Source organism: Brachionichthys hirsutus, chromosome 23, assembly GCF_040956055.1.
Source record: "Brachionichthys hirsutus isolate HB-005 chromosome 23, CSIRO-AGI_Bhir_v1, whole genome shotgun sequence".
Classification (NCBI taxonomy): Eukaryota; Metazoa; Chordata; class Actinopteri; order Lophiiformes; family Brachionichthyidae; genus Brachionichthys; species Brachionichthys hirsutus.
The window spans coordinates 4,512,102-4,532,268 of NC_090919.1; the positions used below are offsets into that span (position 1 = coordinate 4,512,102).

At 46.1% G+C, this 20,167-nt stretch overlaps 2 protein-coding genes across 2 annotated transcripts; both read right to left on the reverse strand.

Moving 5' to 3' along the window:
* Nucleotides 1-139: 139 nt before the first annotated feature.
* Nucleotides 140-9,488, reverse strand: LOC137911334 (tetratricopeptide repeat protein 39B). Its single transcript, XM_068755693.1, has 19 exons — nucleotides 9,450-9,488; nucleotides 6,011-6,045; nucleotides 5,831-5,935; nucleotides 5,458-5,589; nucleotides 5,055-5,125; nucleotides 4,881-4,948; nucleotides 4,535-4,599; nucleotides 4,329-4,434; nucleotides 4,009-4,074; nucleotides 3,798-3,906; nucleotides 3,097-3,164; nucleotides 2,938-2,997; nucleotides 2,680-2,841; nucleotides 2,507-2,598; nucleotides 2,115-2,235; nucleotides 1,857-1,968; nucleotides 1,272-1,389; nucleotides 1,044-1,160; nucleotides 140-236 (listed from the first exon to the last, which is right to left on the reverse strand). The coding sequence occupies exons 1-19, from the start codon at nucleotides 9,486-9,488 to the stop codon at nucleotides 140-142; spliced, it is 1,743 nt and encodes a 580-aa protein (XP_068611794.1).
* A 2,712-nt stretch (nucleotides 9,489-12,200) lies between these two features.
* LOC137911745 (hepatoma-derived growth factor-related protein 2-like) lies at nucleotides 12,201-20,024 on the reverse strand. Its single transcript, XM_068756126.1, has 11 exons — nucleotides 19,912-20,024; nucleotides 19,194-19,295; nucleotides 19,038-19,102; nucleotides 18,810-18,945; nucleotides 17,726-18,103; nucleotides 15,735-15,792; nucleotides 14,667-15,634; nucleotides 14,280-14,386; nucleotides 12,811-14,209; nucleotides 12,614-12,715; nucleotides 12,201-12,506 (listed from the first exon to the last, which is right to left on the reverse strand). Exons 2-11 carry the CDS (start codon nucleotides 19,272-19,274, stop codon nucleotides 12,201-12,203), a joined length of 3,600 nt encoding a protein of 1,199 aa, XP_068612227.1. The 5' UTR covers nucleotides 19,275-19,295; nucleotides 19,912-20,024.
* Nucleotides 20,025-20,167: the final 143 nt, after the last annotated feature.

Below are 20,167 nucleotides of genomic sequence, written 5' to 3' on the forward strand. Positions count from 1 at the left end.
AGTGATCGATGTGTTGATTGAAATGACATTTAGCTTTCGACCGCGGTTCTCCATCAACCAGTATTTGGAGGTGGATGATTCACTTCAACGAACACGTTTCACACACACAGTTCGTTTCCTGCTTGCAGCTCCCGTTACTTTATGGCGTCCCGACAGGCGAACCCCTGAGGCTATTGAGGGCTGCGTGGATCCGAAAGTGCAGCCTGGACTCCATGGAATAGTCCTTGTAGTTCATCCTGATGCAGAACGAAACACATATCTCAGAATCTCAAATGGATAGATAAAGAACAACCGATAAATGTGGTGGGCATCATAAGACGCATGTTTAGAAGAGATCTGCAGTTAAGGGGATGTGCAGAACACGGAGGTAAATAAAGCTTTTCTAAATGTGTGGCAGCATGTAGAACCCTAAACCCTAAACCCTAAAGAGAAATGAAATCACTCCATTCATTTTTAAACTGAGTGAAACCTGCAGTTTATCCTTAAGTACAGTATTTCAACATGAATGCATCTTGAATGGGTGCTTTTCCTTCTGCTACGCTGAGTGTGGTCAGCAGAGGGCGCTCTATGAATTACACTCACTAAGGCAGACTCCACACTTCACCCTCATGAATGTAAACGTAGCCCTGAAGACCATCACAGCAATTTAATGGCGCATTTCTCCCAAAGACCAGCTACAAAAACAAAATCCTCTAAATTAAAACTACAGAAACGTACCCGATGACAAATCTGTGTATACAAGACAAATAAATGTTTATTGAAATACAAAAGCAGCATGTAAAAAAACGTGTAGGGTGTTGTAAAGATCAGGGTTGGGCAATCGAAACTTGGATGTTTAAAGACGCTGCCCAACCCGTGTTAACATGCAGCGATATAAAGGCGTGTGGAGAGAAGACAATGAGAAGCAGCAGTTCAGCCTGAGGCAAGATGCTGTTCAGCAGTCTGCTGGTATGGTCAGGTGATGTCGGCGGCGCAACGAGTCCGATGTGTGGTCTGCAAGGGTTAAATATACATGCACGCGTGGAGAGTTGTGCAAGACTTACTTGGCATTTTCGATGTACGCGGCGGCCTTAGTGAGGTCTCCCTGCTGTTTATACAGCAGGCCCAACTCGTAGAGAGTGAACGGAATCAAGTAGTGATCATATCTGATACGACACTCGCTGTAAGCACACAAAGCACAGGCTGATCTTCGTCTTCCTCGCAGCTTTCAGAAGGCAAGCAGTTCCTATCGGATGCCTCGACAACGACGGCGTCCGTCTCGGGACTGTTACCTGGACAGGACCTGCGTGAAGCAGAGCTCAGCCTGCAGCAACCGGCCGAGATGCTTCAGACAAAGGCCCTTCAGCATCTGGAGCATGCAGCTGTCGTCCGGATGAAACTCGGATGGGTCTAAGTGAGAGGAAAAACGGGGTCGCCGTGAGACGTGTCGTTTGTTAGGCGGACATGTTTCACAGAAAACTTTTGTTTTTTTTTACAAAGTGGGACGTTCATTCATTCCGGACTACAGATTTAGGGCTGGATAATACTGAAGTACTCAAGGAGAACATGCAAAAAGCCACACAGATAGGAATCGAACCCAGAACCATCTTGCAGTTCTACCCCATGCTGCCCTTTTTAACAACACTTCTTAGATATATTTTTTTTAGTTTTAGAGTGCGCTAGGAAGCGCTGCCATCTTGAAAAAATCTCAGCTCAATCCAAGATCCTGCTGATTTTTGCTCCTAAGATGTTCTGAGAAACTTTTTTTTCCGTTCACAGCTCAATTTTAAAAAACGAGATTGCTTGATTCGATACGAAACCGCGAGGTGCAACAGCCTCGCCTGTTACAGGCTGCCCGCAGAGTTTTGCAAACTTACTGGGCTCATTGTGAAGCTGCTTCTCAGCTGTTTCTATGGTGACCAGCAAGGACTCGGTACAGTCGGCTCTCTTCCCAACGATGGTGAAACCGTTCCACACATACATCATCTCCTGTAGAAGGAAAAAAAAAAAGACATTCCCATCACTGCTTTCGACACGCTGCCGTTCATTTGGTGATCATTTAAAAAAAGACGAGTAATGATTAACATTTATTTACAAAATGGGAGGGGAAAAAAAACATTAAAATATGACTGCACCAGTGCAGGGATGACCAGGGGAATGGGGCTAGCAGCTTTGTAGCGTCTGGACTTCCTCACTGCAAATTTCTCAGTGGGGATCGACTTCCCTGCCAGACGCTGTTTCAGCCCCTCCACCTGCCTGCACAGACACAGCACGCATTTTACACTCCTACACTTCAGCAGGACCCTTTCTTTCATACCTTAATACTCCCATCATGCATCTTGACTCAACGGTTTGTTTTGTCGTCATGTATTTTGCTATCAGGATTATGCAAAAGTACTGGATTGATTTGCATGAAACTTAAGACGAGGGGCGGGATTTTGGGGCCAGTGAAGGGCCCACTTTAAACTCCGTAACGGCTCAGATGGGATTCGGAGGTGGAGGTGTGCGCTCTAATCAAACGGATCACCTAAATAACTCAGCGATGTCCTCCCCTGTCCTCTTCGCGTCCTCCTCTGGCATCATACTGAGGATGGCTGCCTTCTGGTACACATAGATAGCCTGGAGGGATAAAAGACAAAGAAGACATCGTCTCCATAGCTGCAGTCCAACCTTGTCTAATGGCTGCAGGCGTGGCTTCACCTTGGACCAGCGGCTCTCCTGACAGAGCAGGTCGGCGTAGCGGTACGCCTGCTGCCACTCCTGCTGGTAGGAGTGGGTCCACATGAGCTCCCAGTAGCACAGGTGGTGGATCTGCTTCCACTCCTGCTGGCTGCCGATGCACTCCTCATACCTTGCGCGTGCCTGAAACACACACACACACGTTGTCAAGACAAACACAAGTCCAAAGCGAGTGGGTTATGGTGTCTTATTTGCAATACAGTGTGACTCTCTTCACACCTTCTCAAAGTTTCCTCGCAGCGTGGCAATGCGAGCGCTGTAAAAAAGAATGATGGAGCCCTGAAAGAAGGACACAAAACAGCAACAACAGCACAAAGTCAGTCCAACTGCAGTCCAGAAGCTTTTCAGTTTGAAACGAATCCAAAGATGTGGATTTACTTTGGGGTATTTGTGCAGGTACGGCTCCAGCAGAGCTTCGGCCTCCGTCAGGTTCCCCTCTCCAGTTCCTGATCAAACATTAACGTAAATCCCTTCGGTCACAATTTTCACAGGATCAATGAGAAATACCTGAAGCGCAGTAGTCTATTTTAACGATATGATATACTTGTATATGATTTAACATGAAGAAATGCATTGAGTTACATTAATGTAATAAAGGAATGCAAGGTAATTATTTTAACATTTAATGGCTGGTTAAGAAATTCAAACAGTGTAAAAGCTACCTGGCAATGTGTTTCTAAATTAGCTGTTAGCGTGTCTTTTCTGCAGCAACAAATATTGAGTATGTCTCAGATTCGAGCCTGTCCATGTGCTTACTTTCAAACCGTTAATTTAAGAGACTTATTTTCTTTTTTTCCCCTGTCCTTTCAGAGTCAGTTAATTCTCTTTCGCGACTCATTTTTTGCAGAGGCAAATAACTCGCCTAATAACTCTGCACACCTTGATTATAGGGCGTCGATCTCTTTAGACCATCCCCTCCCCCCATTACACAAATATACGCCTGATACTCTTAAATCAACGAAGCGTTCAGGTTTATGCAGCTTGGAGCTGGAAAATAGGCATCAAAAATGATGTCAAGGTCAAAATACGCATTGCGTACATCTGCAATAAATGAGAACGGTGCGTTTGGGTGTTCCTACCAAGTATAAGTGACACGTATGTGTGGTAGAAGAGCAGAGTCAGCGCCGAAAGGATCGAACGCAAACTACAAGCGGAGGCGCCTTCTCTCAACTGGGACAGGCCGAACCCCTGGAAAGAGACAACGATGGGATTTTTGCTATCGATGTTCCTACAACGGGAAAATACTTTTTGGGGAGGATTCGCATTTTTAAAAAAAGGGACAGTTTTTACTCTGTTTCCTGAGAATCCGATAAACTCCAGCAACCTCAAAATCCTCTGAGGAAGAAGAGACAACATCTGAAAGACAAACAGGGGGAAAAAAAAAAAGAAAGAAATTAGAATGAAACCGTTAACTGTTTAATAATCAGCATGTTGGATTTTAAATGGGCGTTCAGTTAAATTAAAGTTTATGAGGAGCAGCCCATCGTCATGGCTCCTATGTTGAATAAGAACTTCGATGGGACTCCAGAGAACATTTACTGCAGTTCAACTCCAACAGTCTGGGATTCACAGATACCACAAATCAATCAACAACATCTGGAAAAACCCACCAGATTGAAAGAGCCAATGCCCAGTTTGACACCGCCCTCAAACTGTCTGAAGGACTCCAGCTGGCCGGTCAGGTCCTGAGTGGCGTTCAGCACATTCTGACAGTCTCTACAGGACGACAAGGAGTAAAATAAGGAAAGGAAACTATGTTTGGAAGTGTTGATATGAGCCAACAGTTTATAAAATTAATATTTTTTTAGTCACTCACTTGTAGATTTGGTAGCTTGTTCGAATCTTGATGCCTCCTTTAATAAAACTGATCATGTTCTCATCCTGGGAGAGCGAGAGAGAGAGAGCGAGAGAGAGAGTCTCAGGTTTCTAGGTGAGGCGGCAGTAATGTAATCGCTGCCATTTGTTTGTCTGTCTTACCCACCGAGTGACCGAGTGTTGCCCTTCAATAAAAGGCACAACATATACATCTAGGATGGAAATGAGCTGTTGTGCAAATAGAACCGACAAGAATTCCAAGCTATCTTTTCAGAGGCCGCCATAAGTGAAACAATGTTGTTGTTGTTGTTTTTTAAAGGCATACAGAGAGAGACAGCGGGTCTGACCTGTACAAAGGTCAGGGTGGCTTTCTGCAGCAGACACTCAGCGTAGCAGATCTCTGCATGCATCTCCTCTGTGAACAAATGAACACACCCTGGTATACGTTTCCACTGCTTATATTTTCAATTCCCATTTCTGGGCTGAGCTGAGAGCGTCGGGACAGACGTGTCTTTGCGTACCCTCCTGCAGGTTTGACTGCTTGCTGATCAGACTGGACAGAGATCCGACCACGGAGTTCCTCCTCCTGAACCTGCAGGGAGTTCGAAGACACCGTATGTATACAGAGTACATAGAGAGTACACACAGAGCATAGGCGTGCATGTACTCCTGTGCTCTGGCGCTCATTGTGTGACATGTCTGGGGAAAAAACCCTCTTTAATTAATGTGATTATATATACAGAGCAGTAAATCAAATATATGGAACAAAGTGCCTCAAATATTTGTGTTTGCTGACGACGTAACAAATCTGCGAGATGATGCGATGTCAGAGTCGTAAAAAAATCATGCGAAGATATTTGTGGTTTAGGCGAGGGCATTGCCCTCATCTCCCGAGGTAGCTCGGAGAAAATGCCGTCCTCTCACCTCTGACAGGTTTGTAATGCCTGTTTAATGGTTGCCATGGCAATCTGGATGTCTCTGTGTTCGAAGGTCATCGCGGCCTGCATCACCAGGATGCTGCTGTAACCCAGCGCGTGGTACATGCTGTCCTTCCACCTGCACACGCGCGCGCGCGCACACACACACACACACACACACACACACACACACACACACACTATTTGTACTACTGGGTAGTTGACTTCTCGGTGGGTCGGTGGTTCAAGTCCAGCCTTAAGCCCAGGATGCTCCAACTTAACCTCACCCACCTCCTCGAATGCAGATAGACGTTCCCACTCCAGGGATCGAAAAAGCATTTATGAAAAAAATAATAATAAAAACTTGTTACTATGGTTACCAGGGCTTGAGAAGGTCCAGGGCATCGGAGAACTTGTTGTTGAGGACGAGACTGAGAGCACACTGAGTCTCCTGGATGGCCGTCTGCAGGTCCATCTGACACGCCCTGCACACATGCAGACATGTAATCAGTTCTTACAGCATGCAGACACAATGGGCGTGTGTATGTGTGTGTACTCACGCAGGTATTCTGTCAAAGGCATCCTCAAAAGAGTCCTGAAAGCCACAGAGACAGTCTGGTTATCTCATCAAACCGGTTATTGTGGAGATAAAAGCAGTATACTGTATATTTCTCAATATACAGTATATTTTTCAATATACTGTAGATTTCTGTGCAAAGTCCAGACTGTGGTTAAATAATCAACTATGAGTCAGAATGCTAATTATTCTGCTGTATCATCATGCATCATCTATTAAACATATGCGCAGTCCTCCTCCTCCTCCTCCTCCTCCTCCTCCTGGGTTAAATATAGCTGGCTTTGCTTGTATGGAAATGCCGATGGTACAGAGGGTTTGGCAAGAGTGGAGGCAGAGGGTGACTGCCCAAGGGACCAGATACCTGTCCCTCCAGAAAATACTGGTACTGCTGGTTCAATACCAATGCTCCGGGTGAGACACGCCTGGCTTTTAAAAAGGAAGGGCAAATGAACTCTGATTGGCCGAATTAAATACGCCCAATTTCTGGATCCACCCTAAAAAAGAAAATAATAATAATAAACTTAATCCGATGCATTAAAGGTCATTTCAATAGGGTCCAATGTCCCTTAGCAGTGGAGGCAGATGATTGGTTCACTCGTGTCTCTGTATAATTTCAAAGGCATCAACTCTGTCTGAGGTCATAACACAAACACACACACAGCGCTAGCAGGCTAATAATAGCCTCCCTGTGGTTTCTTACATAATATCTTTCAGCTGCAGTCATACACAGTCAGAGCTCCACGGAGAGACTCTCTGTCTGACCCACTGAGAGAAAAGTACAACGTCAATGTGAGCCATTCCAGCTCACAGTGTGCAAAAACTACAAAACTACAAACACGTCTAAACTGTTGATCCGTGAATCGCGAAAAATGAGCTGATATGTTTTTCCCCTGAGCCACTGATCACACCAGTCTTTACCAGGCAACGAGTCCTCCAGGTCAGCAGGAATGCATTATTTGTCAGGCACGAGGATTGACAATGCATCTCTTCATTTCTCATTTCATTTGACTTTCTCCTTCGATACAGTCTCTTTGTGTTTGCAGTGTGACTTTGAAAGGTAACCGCTGCTTCACTTGTAGGCGGCTACGCTCATACAAACTGCTCGAGCCGGTTTTTATTATAGAATAGTCATGGTCGGATTTTTGCGGCTTTATTGTGCCTCGATGTTCCAATATATATATAAAAGTCGCAAAAGCTGGAATGAGTGAATTTAAAAAAAAGGTAATGAGTATAGAAGAGTCTTCTTTCTGATCCTTGTGTGTTAAAATTGACTGTCAATGACAGGGAAACAGACACTAAAATGAGTTATTTTGTTTTGAAAGTCTTATAATTACTCTGACTTGAGTCGACTAGTAGTGGCAGTTGGTCGTCGAGCGATAGAAACGATACAAGCCAAAGAAAAAGGAAGTGGGAGATGATACACGGTGGCCATGTTGTAGTCACAGGCAAACAAATCTGCGTGTGAATGCGAACAGACGCTTCGCTTTTCACACATTCACCACTCTCTCTTTCTCCCATACATACGTCGGTAGGAATGTAGAATGTTTAAGTTCATCCATTTAAATACAGCGGACTTTTAGAATCCGCTCCAAAGATGGGGAGTTCCTGTCATAATGAATATCCATAAAGATAAAAGGATTTTCCTAAATAAAAAAAAGTTAACTAATAGAAGGATGCAAAAAAATAAATACAAGTATTTTCGAACCTGCGCATGAGCGGCATGCAAAACGTTATTTACGTTTTTAAACATACAGATGAAAAGTCAACAGCGGGGAAATCAGCAAGCAAAGGAGACCCTTGCGTTTGTGGGCGCTCCACTTCGCTTCTCGTTTAACATTGAGAAAACAGATTGTTTTAACTTAACCTGAACATTTAGAATCCAATTTCTGAAAATATTCAGGCTTCTATTGTGAAAACTGCTCAGCGTGAGATCGATGTGAAAAGAGTTCACGGGTATAAAACCCCACTTGACTTTCCTTGCAGGATGTTGTCAGCACTGAGCTGATTGCGTCCTGTCCGTGCTCATTTATTTATTTATTGTCGCGTTGCTGGACGACAAGCGTTCGGTTTAGCATCTGAAACAAGGCTCCACTTGCGTTCCTCGGAGCTCAACCAAGGTCAGCAGAATTCCTCTCATAATGTGATGAGATCGGCTGACTGCTGACAAAGAATACTTTGTGAGCTCCAATGAGGAGATGAACTGGTGAGGTGTGTGACGCATGGACAGCCTCAACATGCCAACGCCTAAATAATGTATGTTTGCACTGACTCCTTTGACCGGAACGCTGGAAGACTTTTCAGACACGTACGAAACTCATTTGGTATTTTCTAATCCCCTCAAAAACATCTCGAACTTCTTCCTACAGATTTGCCTTGATCTAGAACAGGGGTGGGCAAACTTTTTGACTCGCGGGCCACAATGGGTTCTAAAATTTGACAGAGGGGCCGGGCCAGGCTGGAGTGTTTGTGTGAACTAATATAAATGACATGTAAAAGCCATTACATGAAAGGATTTGGCCTTTTACAGGTAGCATTACAGGGAAAAGGTCAAATGAGAGGTTTAATTATAATAAAATGTAATTTAATTATATAATTTGGACAAGTTTGGTGGGCCGGATTAAATAGCCTAACGGGCCGTGTATGGCCTTAGCTTGCCCATTTCTGATCTAGAATGATCCTTAGACCTCTACAAACAACGCTGAAAACCCCTTTGATGTAATGACCTGTATACATGCAGCTCAAATAGATCTTAAAATTTGGACTTGGGTAGTTCGCTAACCCTAAAAAGCGTCCCAACAACCGCTCGGAATTCCAAAGATCCTCTTCCCCTTCCAGCATCTGAACGAAACTCTGAATGACACAGAGACATCTCCAGACTGACCCTTTCTGGACTCCTCCGAACTCGTCAGAGCCTCGAAAGAACCTCCGGCAGGGTTCTCGGGAGACAAACTCCAAAACCCTAAAATGTCTTAAAGAACTTAAAAGATCCACAAAAGAGCATGCAGAATCGCGTCTATATTTAGAACTCTTAAAGGCACATCTGGAATGAGCTTCAGAGTGAACTTTATTGAACCTTTTATAAGACAAGCTATAAAAACCAGGGTTGAGCATCAGGCTTTACAGGAAATACAGAGCAAAAGTATAACCTTTAAACGTTACATCTCCAATGACTGATTGCTCTATGTTGCATTTTAATGTGTTGTCATTTTGGAATCTATCTACCTACCTATCTATCTATCTATCTATCTATCTGCTCCTCGGTACGCGGATTACAGCAACACAACGCAGCACATCGAACCTGTGACCCTCCAGACGTTCTTAGAACGTTCTGTCGGAGCCGCTTCAGCTGTTCCACCGGAGGAACCCATCAGTATCGATCACGATCGGCGGTAAAAGGTGCGACCCCCCCTCCTCCTCCCCACCTCCTCCTCGGCGGTCGCTCCGTTGCCGACGTGTGCCATGATGTCGGCTCAAGGTGCGCTCCTCGCCCGCTCCGCTCCGCTGCTGTTCTCTTCCGATCAGGAGAACATCTCGTATCGATTCCTCCTGATCCCTCCGTTATTCGCCGTCTCACTGATTCCGCTCGCTTCCTGCCTGGAGACAGACAGACTGGCAGACAGACAGACAGCGCTCAGTCTACGCGTCTCTCACGCACGCACCGAAAAAAAACCCACCTACCGAGTTTCCTGTTCTCCACCCACAGCGGGGAGGGGGAGAGAGAGAGAGAGAGAGAGAGGAGATGGAGAGAAAATCAGAGGGAGAGAGAAAGAGAGAGAGACAGAAAATGAGAGAGGAGAGGGAGAGAGAAAGAGAGGGAGAGAGAAAATGAGAGAGCGAGAGACAGGCAGGAAATGAGAGAGAGACAGGCAGAAAATGAGAGAGAGAGACAGAGTGAAAATAAGAGAGAGACAGACAGAAAATGAGAGAGAGAGAGAGAGGGGGGGGACTTTTACAGATGAAAGTAAATGACGGCTCTGTTTTATATCAGGTTCATTGATCAAATCTGATTGATCAGCCATGGATTAATAAACGTCTCGTTTTATTTCCTGCTGCTGCGTCCAACCTCTGACGAGAAGCGTCTCCAGATCCTTCAGCTGTTAATGTGATGCACGTCCAGACACTTCCTGAAACCCACATTAAATAATCCATAAAACAATCCCAGCTCGGAAAATGTATTCCAGATTCACCGAGCACCGTTTTGTGCATCTATGAATGTATCTCTAACGTTCTGCAGCATCTCGGTTCATCCACCCTAGTGAAGATCAAACGCTTCAAAGGGCTCCATGGTTCTCCTCCTCGTTTCCCCTCGTTGTTCCTTTACTTCCTACTTCAATCCTAGAGATGGATCTTCCTCTCTTCCAGACCAGACGTGTCTCCATCTTCAGCTCTGAAATGGAACATCTGCTCCAGAAGGCAGGCTTTGTAGGTCATGAGGCAGTCCCAGCTTCTCGTGTGTGTGTGTGTGTGTGTGTGTGTGTGGGGGGGGGGGGGGAGATGTTCAATGGCTCCATGACAGTTTATAAAGTCAGACTAGAAAATAACCCTTCAACTCCCAGATACACTAGTCCTTTAAATATTCATCATTCATAAGGAACTTCCCAAGTTTCTATTTTTTTCTTTTCAATAAATTAATTATAGAAATTAACTTATTTGAAATGTTGTCCCGCTGCTAGAGGGCAGGTCAAGGTTTCATTATAAAGTGTTTATTATTCACCAAATAAACAAATTCTTTGATACAAAAACTTGGAACAATTTTCTGTAAATCATTTTCTGCAGGCAAATGTCAGGACGACCCTAAAAATAAAACGTGTTAGTTTCATAATCTCGATGGTCGTTCATCCGATTTATAGCTAATAAATAGAAAAGTGAAAAGTTGAAATTGTTACGAGACAGGCAATAAATTAAAGGTCAGTGTTTTGAAATTACTTTTTCAATTCTGACCTATATTACCAATTGAGAGTTAATCTTGATGCAGATTGAATTCAACTTCAAATTCTATTAAAGTAATAAAGTAGGTTACATCATTTATTTAAAATGTGATTATTTAGGAAAATGTAATTTATAGAATCAAATTGATTAGTAAATTGGAGGGTTTCTGTTTTAAACAACGCTTTTACAGTGTCAGTTTTATTAAACATCTACAGATATAACTCCAAAATAAAATAAAAACGGGATTCGCAGAATCACTGTAATATCTTTACACGATTTGTTCCACACTCTTGAATAATTCAACCTTACACCATGAAGAAGTTTGCAAAAGTGTTTTAAAATTTCTGAGCAAAAAATAGTGACGAGAAAATAAATGAGTCATTTACAGAAGAACTGTAATGAACAATTAAATTCATAAAAACAGCATTTCACAATAAAATAGCTTCCTGTACAACAATTAGAAAACAGTCCCATGTACACGTGCTGCTGTTGTACCTTTGAAGAAGGCATCCTGTCTGACAGGAGAGGAAGGAAAACTGGAGTTAACTGATTTTATGAAATGCTTAATTTTTTTTTTTATATAAATCTGACAGCAAAAAAAAAAAAAAAAAAATTCACAGGAGGTTTTTAACTTTACGCATAATCAAGTGACGGGGAAAAAACATTTTAAACTAAAGGGCAGCGATAAATTGAGATTTGTTAAATAAAAATGCTGAAGGTAATTTAACAGAGGTAGGTTAAGGTTATGCCAAAATAACTCATCCTCAATCGAGTAAACAGTTCGGTCCGTCGGTCCGTCTGTCTGTCTGTCTGCCTGCCTGCCTGTCCGGGCCACGTCAAACAGACAAATGTGGTGAGGCGATTCCTGGATTAACAGGGTTAAATTTAAAGCGACGTCGGCGAGGGTTCCCGCTCCTGTCGGGGGTTTACAGATGATGCTCAAGTTTGAGACGGAAACTTTAAATAACGAAGCCGGTTTCGACTGTATGAAGGATCCAACGGGGCTGTGAGTAGCACCTGATCAGGTGTAGTCATCCCCCCCCCCCCCCCCCCCCCCCCCCGTCAGATGAGGATGGGATCTTCAGGAAGGGTCCACTGCAGCTGCAGAACAAAGACAGAGAATAAACAAACAACCTGGGGCGACTTTGACCTTTGACCTTCTACGATTTGCTTCGAGATGCGAGCAGCTTCCTGAAGCGCCATCATTCGATTACCTTCTGTTCTCCGCCGTCTCCGTTCCCTCCTTACGTCGTCTCCTCCTCCTCCTCCTCCTCCCCTTCTCCCTTTGCCCCGTCTCCGCCGGCCGCCGCCTCCTTCAGCGGGCCCGCGCGCCTCTGCGCCTCCTGCAGCCGCTGCTCCTCCCTCGCCAGCCTCTCCCGGCACTGCGCCGCCCGCTGAGCCTCCTCCCGCTCCTTCTCTTCCAGCAGAGAGCGCAGGAAGGCGGCGCTGACCATCTCCTCCCCCTCGCCCACCAGGAAAGTGTTCTTGAAGCGGTTGTACAGCATGGAGGCCTTGTCCATGACGTCCTGGCTCGCCCTGTAGTAGCGCAGCTGCACGCACACACACACACACACACAAACAAACACGCTACAAAGTCAAATCTGAGGATCCCTCCCCCCCCCGCCAGTCGCGTCTTCTCCTTTTCCACCGTTTGTACCTTTCTCAGCGTGGCCACGAGCTCGCTGTGCCTCTGGATGAGCTTCGACGTCACGTAGACCATGGCGAGCTGATCCAACGCCGCCACGCACTTCCCGACGTCCTGAAACACACGAGCACACTGTTCCACGAGAGTCCACGCGGAGAAGCGGCACAAAAGCCGACGAAGCGCGGCCGTCGCCGTGAACGCCGTCTTACGGGCTTGTCGTCCTTCAGCGATATCCGGATGTCTCCGTGGATTCGGTGCAGCGTGGAGTCGGTCAGCGTCATCGTCACGCTCGTCTCCCGGGCCCGCGCCGCCGCCCCTCCGTCCGAGGAAGCGCTTTTGGTTTGGCTCTCTTCCTCCCCCGCCGCTTCCGCGCCGCCCGTTGCCGATCGCTCTTGTTCGGCGCAGCCCGCAGGCGGTTCGGTCCGGCCGCTGCCCTCCTCCTCAAACGGCGCGCTCGCCTCCTTCGACGGTTCCGCCGTGACTCTGTCGTCCTTCTGCGATCCCTGGTCTTTCTTCTCGTCTCTTTTCTTCTGCTCTCTGGTCACAACTTTCTCCACCTCTTTCTCCTTCCTCTTCTCCTGCTCATTGGTTCTCGCTTTCCGGACTTTCTGCCCCGCCCGGCTCTTTCCCAGCGCGCCGTGGTCTTTGCCGCTCGCACCTTTCTCCTCGTCTTCCACCACGGTCGCTTTGTTTTTCTCCACAACCGTTGCTTTCTTGTCTCTCGCGTCCCCCTCTGCGCTTTTATCCACCTTTTTATCCCCCACCTTCTTCTCTTCGTTGCCCCCTCTCTTGTTCTTCTCATGGATCTTTTCAGAGGTCTTTTTGCCGACTTCCATCCTGTTGCCGTCTGCCTTGTCTTCCACGTTCTTCTTCTCCCTCTTCTCATCCTCCGCCGCAGCCGCCGTTCTTCCCATCATCGCCTTTACTTGAACCTTCGCCCCGGTTCCAGCCGTCGCTTTCACAATCTTCCCAATAATCTTACCCTCGTTTCTCTTGTCATTTTTCTGCTGCTTCGTTTCCTCGTTCGGCACATCCACGACTCTCTTCTCTTTCACCTCTTCATCTTTCTTTCCCTCGCCATCCGTCTCCTTTTTCGGCCTGCTCTCCTTTTCTTTGGGCTTCACCTCAGCCACGTCCACGACTCTCTTCTCTTTCACCTCTTCATCTTTCTCTCCCTCGCCATTCGTCTCCTCTTTCTTTTTCGGCCTGCTCTCCTTTTCTTTCGGCTTCACCTCAGCCACGTCCACGACTCTCTTCTCTTTCACCTCTTCATCTTTCTTTCCCTCGCCATTCGTCTCCTCTCTCTTTTTCGGCCTGCTCTCCTTTTCTTTCGGCTTCACCTCAGCCGTCGTGGTTTGATCGTTCTTCCGCTCATTCCCCTCCTTTCCTTTATTTGTGCTTTCTTTCCGTGTGACCTTCGTCGTACTCCGGCCCGTTCTGGACTCACATTTGTCGTCCTTTTTCTCTGTCTTTTTCCGACTGAGGAGTTTTCTACTGTTAACGTCGGATTTCTTGACGGCTGAATCTCTGACAGTACTTTTGACCGTATTCTTCTGACTGCCTGTCTTTTTCATCTCGGCCTTCTTCCTTCCTCTATCCCCAGTTTTCCTGGTTGAAAATGTATATTAATCATTCAACACTTTAAATGAGTGTGTGTGTGTGTTGGTGCGTTTCTTACTGGGTGCTCTTGACCGCCTCCCTCTTATTTACTCCTCTACCCGCTTTCAGCAGGCCTCTGAGAGATGTCAGCAAACTGTCTCTCTTGGACGCCAGGCGTTGCTGCCGCTGCACACGAAACAAATAATAAATAAGACGATTAAACGGTTTCTTTCACCGTCCTCCCAAGTTCTGGAGACTCATTTTCTGTGCAATCCTTACCTTGCCGTTTAGCAAGGTAACGTTTGGTTTGTGCTAATCAACATTAAAATGCTTTTTCTTTGTATTTTTTTTTTAAAGCAACAGGTTTTCCATGAGAGTAATTTGCTCCATTACTTTTTCTTTGACTTAAATGATTTGTTCTCAGCTCTAATCTCCATGTGACAGATTAACTCATCCATTTCCTTACCTCCTCACCAACAGAACTGCTTTCCTCCTCCTCTTCTTTCCTCTCCATCTTCTTTACGCTCTCCTCTTTCTTACTTTCCTCACCCTCTCCCCTCCTGCTCATCTTCTCTTCACCCGTCTCATGTTTCCTGACGTTTGTAAATTTACCCTCGGACTCTTCCGTTTCCTCCTCTCTCTCTTCTCGCTGGCATCCCTTCACCTTCCTCTTCTTTGTTGCTCGGCCATCCTCTTTTGCCATCGCCTCGGATTTTGCATCGTCACCAGCATTCTTTGCGTTTTTCTTCTCTTTCCCAGCTTTCCTCGGGTGCATCTCTCGATCTTTAGCCTTTTCTCCCATCTTCTCCTGCACTCGTCTTTTCATTGTCACTTCTTTATTTCCTTCAGTAGTGCCCTCTATTATTTTCAGGTCTGCCCCCTTTCTTTTCATTCTCTCTCTACCTTTGCCCAGTCGTCCCTTTTCTCTCATTGTCCCTTTTTTGCTGACATCTTGCTTTAGTTCAGTCTTCTCTTTCTGGTCCTCTTCCTCTGCTGGCTTCTTCTCTTTCTGGTCCTCTTCCTCTGCTGGCTTCTTCTCTTTCTGGTCCTCTTCCTCTGTTGGCTTCTTCTCTTTCTGGTCCTCTTCCTCTGCTGGCTTCTTCTCTTCCATTTTCACTTCTGTCGTCACTTCTTTTGCTTTTTCTACAGCTTCAACTTGCTTTGAATTCTCCCGCTTCTCCTCCTCTGAATTTACATCTTCCCCTTTCTTTCTTTTTGTTTCTTGGCTCTCTGATTCCATCTCGTCTTTCTCCACTACTACTTTTTTCCCTTCACTGCCATCCTGACAAGTCTTTTTCTGAACATCCTGATGGTCCTGCTCTTCTCGCTTCCTTTTCACTCCCTGGCTCTCTTCTTCCTCCGGTTCTTTCTTTTCTTCACTCTTGGGCTTCTGTGTCAGTGAAGCTGAAGGTGTGGGCTTCAATTTCTTGCTGACTGTTGGGCACAAAAACACCTCAAAGCTTGAATGTTGCATTTTTATCGCTGCAACGGTAAAAAAAAAAAAAACTGCTGACTGGCAGCATGTGTTTGTTACCTGGAGTGGCCACAGCAGGACTAGCTACCGGTCTCTTTCTCTGCTGTTCAGCAACAACCTGAAACACACCAAAAAATGACTGACGTTGCCTGGCGGACAGCAAAGACTGATTTTTAACTGGACAATAGTGTATTAAAAATAATTAAATGATCTCCATTCTCCTGAGAAGCTTCAGTGGAACAGCATGGTTTGCACATCTAAAATAGATTAAACGACAAAATTGTTTAGCCGCGGGGTCTTCAGAACGTAACTCCGTCGTCATGCAAGGACCACCTCGGCAAGAGGGGGAACCGAGATTAGGAAGAAGCCGTATAAAATAACAGAACGGGGAAGAGAGAGAATCAGGAGAAGGCGCAGAACAAAATTTCAGATAAAAACATAGCATTACTGCTGTCTGCAGGACTGGACATGGTTGCGTTGTTTTTTTTAGGTGATGCCCTTGAAGATTTATCCATTCAAGACAAATAAGGAGAAAGAAAAGAAGAGAGAGGAGGAGGGGTAGAACAAAAACAGCCCTACAGTCAGAATAAAAGAGATAAAACAACATTACTGCTGTCTGCAGGACTGGATGTGGCGGCATGGTTTTTTTTTTCTCCAGGGACTGCTGCTTGAAGATTTATCTATTTAAGATTAATGACGAGAAATAAAAGAAGCGAGAGGAGGAGGGGTAGAACAAAAACAGCCCAACAGTCAGATGAAATGAGATAAAACATCACAGCTGTCTGCAGAACTGGACGCAATGCCATTATTTCCTGTGAAAAGATTTAGAACTGCTTTTTCGGCATTTATTGATTCACGCAAAATGAGGATTAAAAAAAAGGAGGAGGCGAAAGAGGAGGAGAGAAGTCATACACAGTTGCTATTCTTTTTCCCTAAGAATAAAAAACAAACATTCATTTTACATCAAGTATACTTTACTAAAAAGACGCTGCCGTTTTGGTTTTAAAAACATCATCGCGCTTCTATATGGAGTCTGTTCTCTCCATCAATTTACCTTTTTTTTCGTAAAACACGTCCACATGACTCAGCGGACCAATCACTACGCTACACGGCATGTCTGGTCGAGACATGCACGTGTACATTTCGTGGTAAAACACTGCCTCAGACAAACCCATCTACTCTGGTGAGTGAGGGTTCAACTTTGCAGTCACGGCTTGTGTAACAGCGACGGCCGGCACCCTGAACGACTGGGAGGAGGTGTCCGGTTTATTCCCTTCCCTAAAACGAACTAGGAGAAATATCTGTGCTGGATCAAACTTTGTGGAAAAACACACGAGATGTTGAATCCATTGAGAAGGTGAAATGACGAATATAAATAAAGCCGCCACTTCATCGCAGGGCCACAGACAGACAAGACAATCATTCACACCTACGGGCAATTTAGTGTAACCAATTCACCCAATTTGCATGTTTTTTGATGGCGGGAGGAACCCGGAGAACCCGGAGAGAACCCAAGCAGACGCGGGTGAGGCCAGCCACGATGGACGGCTTAGAGACAGTGTCTCTAAGGAAAAGACAGGAGAAGTGGAGGAGATGAAGATGCTGAGGTTCTCCTTGGGAGCGACCAGGTTGGATAGGATTAGAAACGAGACAATAAGAGGGACAGTGAAGGTTAGACGTTTTGGAGACAAGGTCAGAGAGACCAGACTTTGATGGTTTGGACATGTCCAGAGGAGAGACAGGGACTATATCGGTAGAAGGATGCTGAGGATGGAACTGCCAGGGAACAGGGCTAGAGGTCGACCCAGGAGAAGATACATGGACGTAGTGAGGGAGGACATGAGAGTGGCTGGTGTTGGGGAGGACATTGGAAAGGACAGGGTGAAGTGGAGAAGGTCGCTGTGGTGACCCCTCACGGGACAAGCTGAAAGTAGGGTACTAGTAGTCGTAGTAACATCGCCTTGGATGGAAGGCTGTCCATTTGAATCCCCTTGCTTTGCCTCTCTGACCAACTTGCATGACTTTTCGACAGAAAGCCCGATCCCCCTTACCTCCTCTGCGTTCTCGGGGGCAGGCGGACCCCCACTCGCGGCGGTTGTCCTGCTTCTTGTACTCGCAGCAGGCTCTGCAGCAACCGCCCTCGCGGCTTGTTTGCGAGACCGCCTTGAGCGAGCCACTTTCTCCGGAGCAGAACTCGAGGCGCTCGTCGTCCGAGCCTTTGCCACGACCGCAGTTTCGTTCTCATTTGGAGCCGTCCTGCTTGCAGCTGGTTTACCGTCGGGCTTCGCAGCAGCAGATTCACTTGCAGTCACGGGATTTTGGGGTTTGCCGTTTGTCACCCGCTTGCCAGGTGTAGCTTTCGGGGCAAGTGTGGCTTTGGCGAGCACGGCTTTAGAGGCAGGCTTCACTTTAGCAGGTGTGGGCAGTACCTGAAGACAGAGAAGTTCATTGAATTAACACAGTCAGACAAATTCCAAGAAATTACTCTTGGCCTGGTACCATTCAGATCTTCGTGATTCTCGTTTAGCAGCGTGAATTTGGTCAGAGTATTTTAATGCGTGCCTCTCCAAACAACGCGCCGGGCATCTATGACTCACCATTTGTCCCTCCTCGTACTACTTTGGCTCGGCACCGCTACTAGCGGCACACGGACGGAGGTCACCCAACAAGACCGACAGGATTCTCAGACTTCAAATCAAATCAAAATCTGGCCCTTGTTAAAAGTCGCTGAGATTCTGAAGTTTGAACATTATTCCTGCTTCCATCAGCACGCCGCCTGTCAGCGGTTGTGATGTTATGGGTGATCAGCGGATGCTTCAATTGTAAAAACATCTGGAATGATTTGATAGTGGCAAGATATGCGTTTTATGATGTTCACATCTGGCAAAACAGCCAAGAAAAGTCTTTTGACTCCAGGTTCTGTTCAGTCACGGCTTTTCTATGAATTCCGAATTGCATTACTTTAAACTTGGAACTATTTAATCTCATTATTCTCTGTTGGTGCAACTTAAGACTCCTTGAAATGCTTTCTTTTTCCCCTTCAGTTTACACATTTGCATGCGGGTTCTCTTTTCTAAAGTCCAACCAACGAGTGCCTTTCCACATCGTTTTTCCGTTATACTTCCCGACACTTGCTTTGAGTTTGCTTCCAATCCCCGGCGTGTTCTGGATCTCCCACATGCCCTCCGAGAAACCGTTGAAACGAACGCTGTTGCCATATTTCATCTTGTTTCCAGCGTAAGGAACAACGTTCTTCGGAGGGAGGTGACCTCTGTGGAGAGAACGCAACTCACGGTCAAGTTGATTTGATTATGAAACGAGTGACGTCACCATTTGTGTGTGTGTGTGTGTGTGTGTGCATACATCTGATGGGTGCCGAAGAAATAAACTGGTACCCGCTTCTTGTATCCATTCTCTGACTTACAGACCTGAAGATGCACAACGAAAAGAGCACATGATGGAACTGTCACAGCAGCGACTGGTGGAACTCGGCACGCTCGTGTGGATTTGTGAACATACCCTGGCCGGCCAGTGAGGGAAGCCCTTCATCTTGGCGAACACCAGATCTCCCGGTTTGAAGTTGTCGCCTTTTTGTGGCATCCTGCTGCGTCACAGAGAGGCCTAATAGACAGAACATTTCTGTAACTCTATTGAACAAATGAAGGGCCGTAAAGAATCCAGGCCAATCAATCAATCAATCAAGGTAATTTAAACACTAACTACCCCGAGGAAGGTTTATTCCTCCAAACCCAAATCTCCCCCCTGGTATCGATTTTTAGAAGTCAAGAGATCCAAAGTATCGATCAGCTATAGCTTTATTTATCAGACACGACTTAACTAGTTGTTCACTCGCACTTCTCAACGAACGGCGTGTCGATAAAACTGTCTTTCATGCAACAGCCTCGTTTTGAGCAGCATCTCTTCATAAACACAAGAATGCTACCACCCAGGCTAACCTCCGTTAGCATCTCCTGTGAACCGTGCGAGCGTTAGCGATTAGCGCCGCCGCCTCACGGCGAGTAGGTAACGGGTTCGAATCCTATCCGCGCGGTGTTTGCGACCCGGGATAAGCAACCCCAGCAACTCCCGTGACTCTCGCAAAAGCGGAAAAGTGTCCCTTAGCTGAGGCGATCGTCTCATCAACGAGACAATGGATGGGATGAACTGCGCGAACTCACACCCCGAGGCTTCCGTTGCTTTTGTCAGCTGCGCCGCTTGCGGGATTGTAAACACTTACCGAAAACGGGAACTATAAAACCTGCTTACGACGTCCGCAGAGACGCTTCCTCGATAAAGAAGCAGTTTATTCCCCGGAGCAAGAAGACACCATGTCAAACGAGGAATTCGTTCTTCTTCGTGTATTTAATTGTCGGTGAGAACCACAACTAACTGGTGCAATCCCGCCACCTATCGGACTGGAGTGTGAATCGCATTAATATAAATTAAATTACCACTGAATTATATTATGAAGCATAATATAGCCGGCCCCAATC

Coding starts and splice junctions, on each gene's coding strand:
- LOC137911334 (XM_068755693.1), bottom strand. CDS start 9,488: ATGGCACACGTCGGCAACGGAGCGACCGCCGAGGAGGAG. Junction 6,046..9,449: donor GAGCGACCGCCGAGGAGGAG/GTGGGGAGGAGG, acceptor TGTGGCTTTCAG/GACTCTTTTGAGGATGCCTT. Junction 5,126..5,457: donor GCATTACAAACCTGTCAGAG/GTGAGAGGACGG, acceptor AACTCCCTGCAG/GTTCAGGAGGAGGAACTCCG.
- LOC137911745 (XM_068756126.1), bottom strand. CDS start 19,274: ATGCCACAAAAAGGCGACAACTTCAAACCGGGAGATCTGGTGTTCGCC. Junction 18,946..19,037: donor TTCTTCGGCACCCATCAGAT/GTATGCACACAC, acceptor TTCTCTCCACAG/AGGTCACCTCCCTCCGAAGA. Junction 18,104..18,809: donor GGATTGGAAGCAAACTCAAA/GCAAGTGTCGGG, acceptor CTCTGTCTTCAG/GTACTGCCCACACCTGCTAA.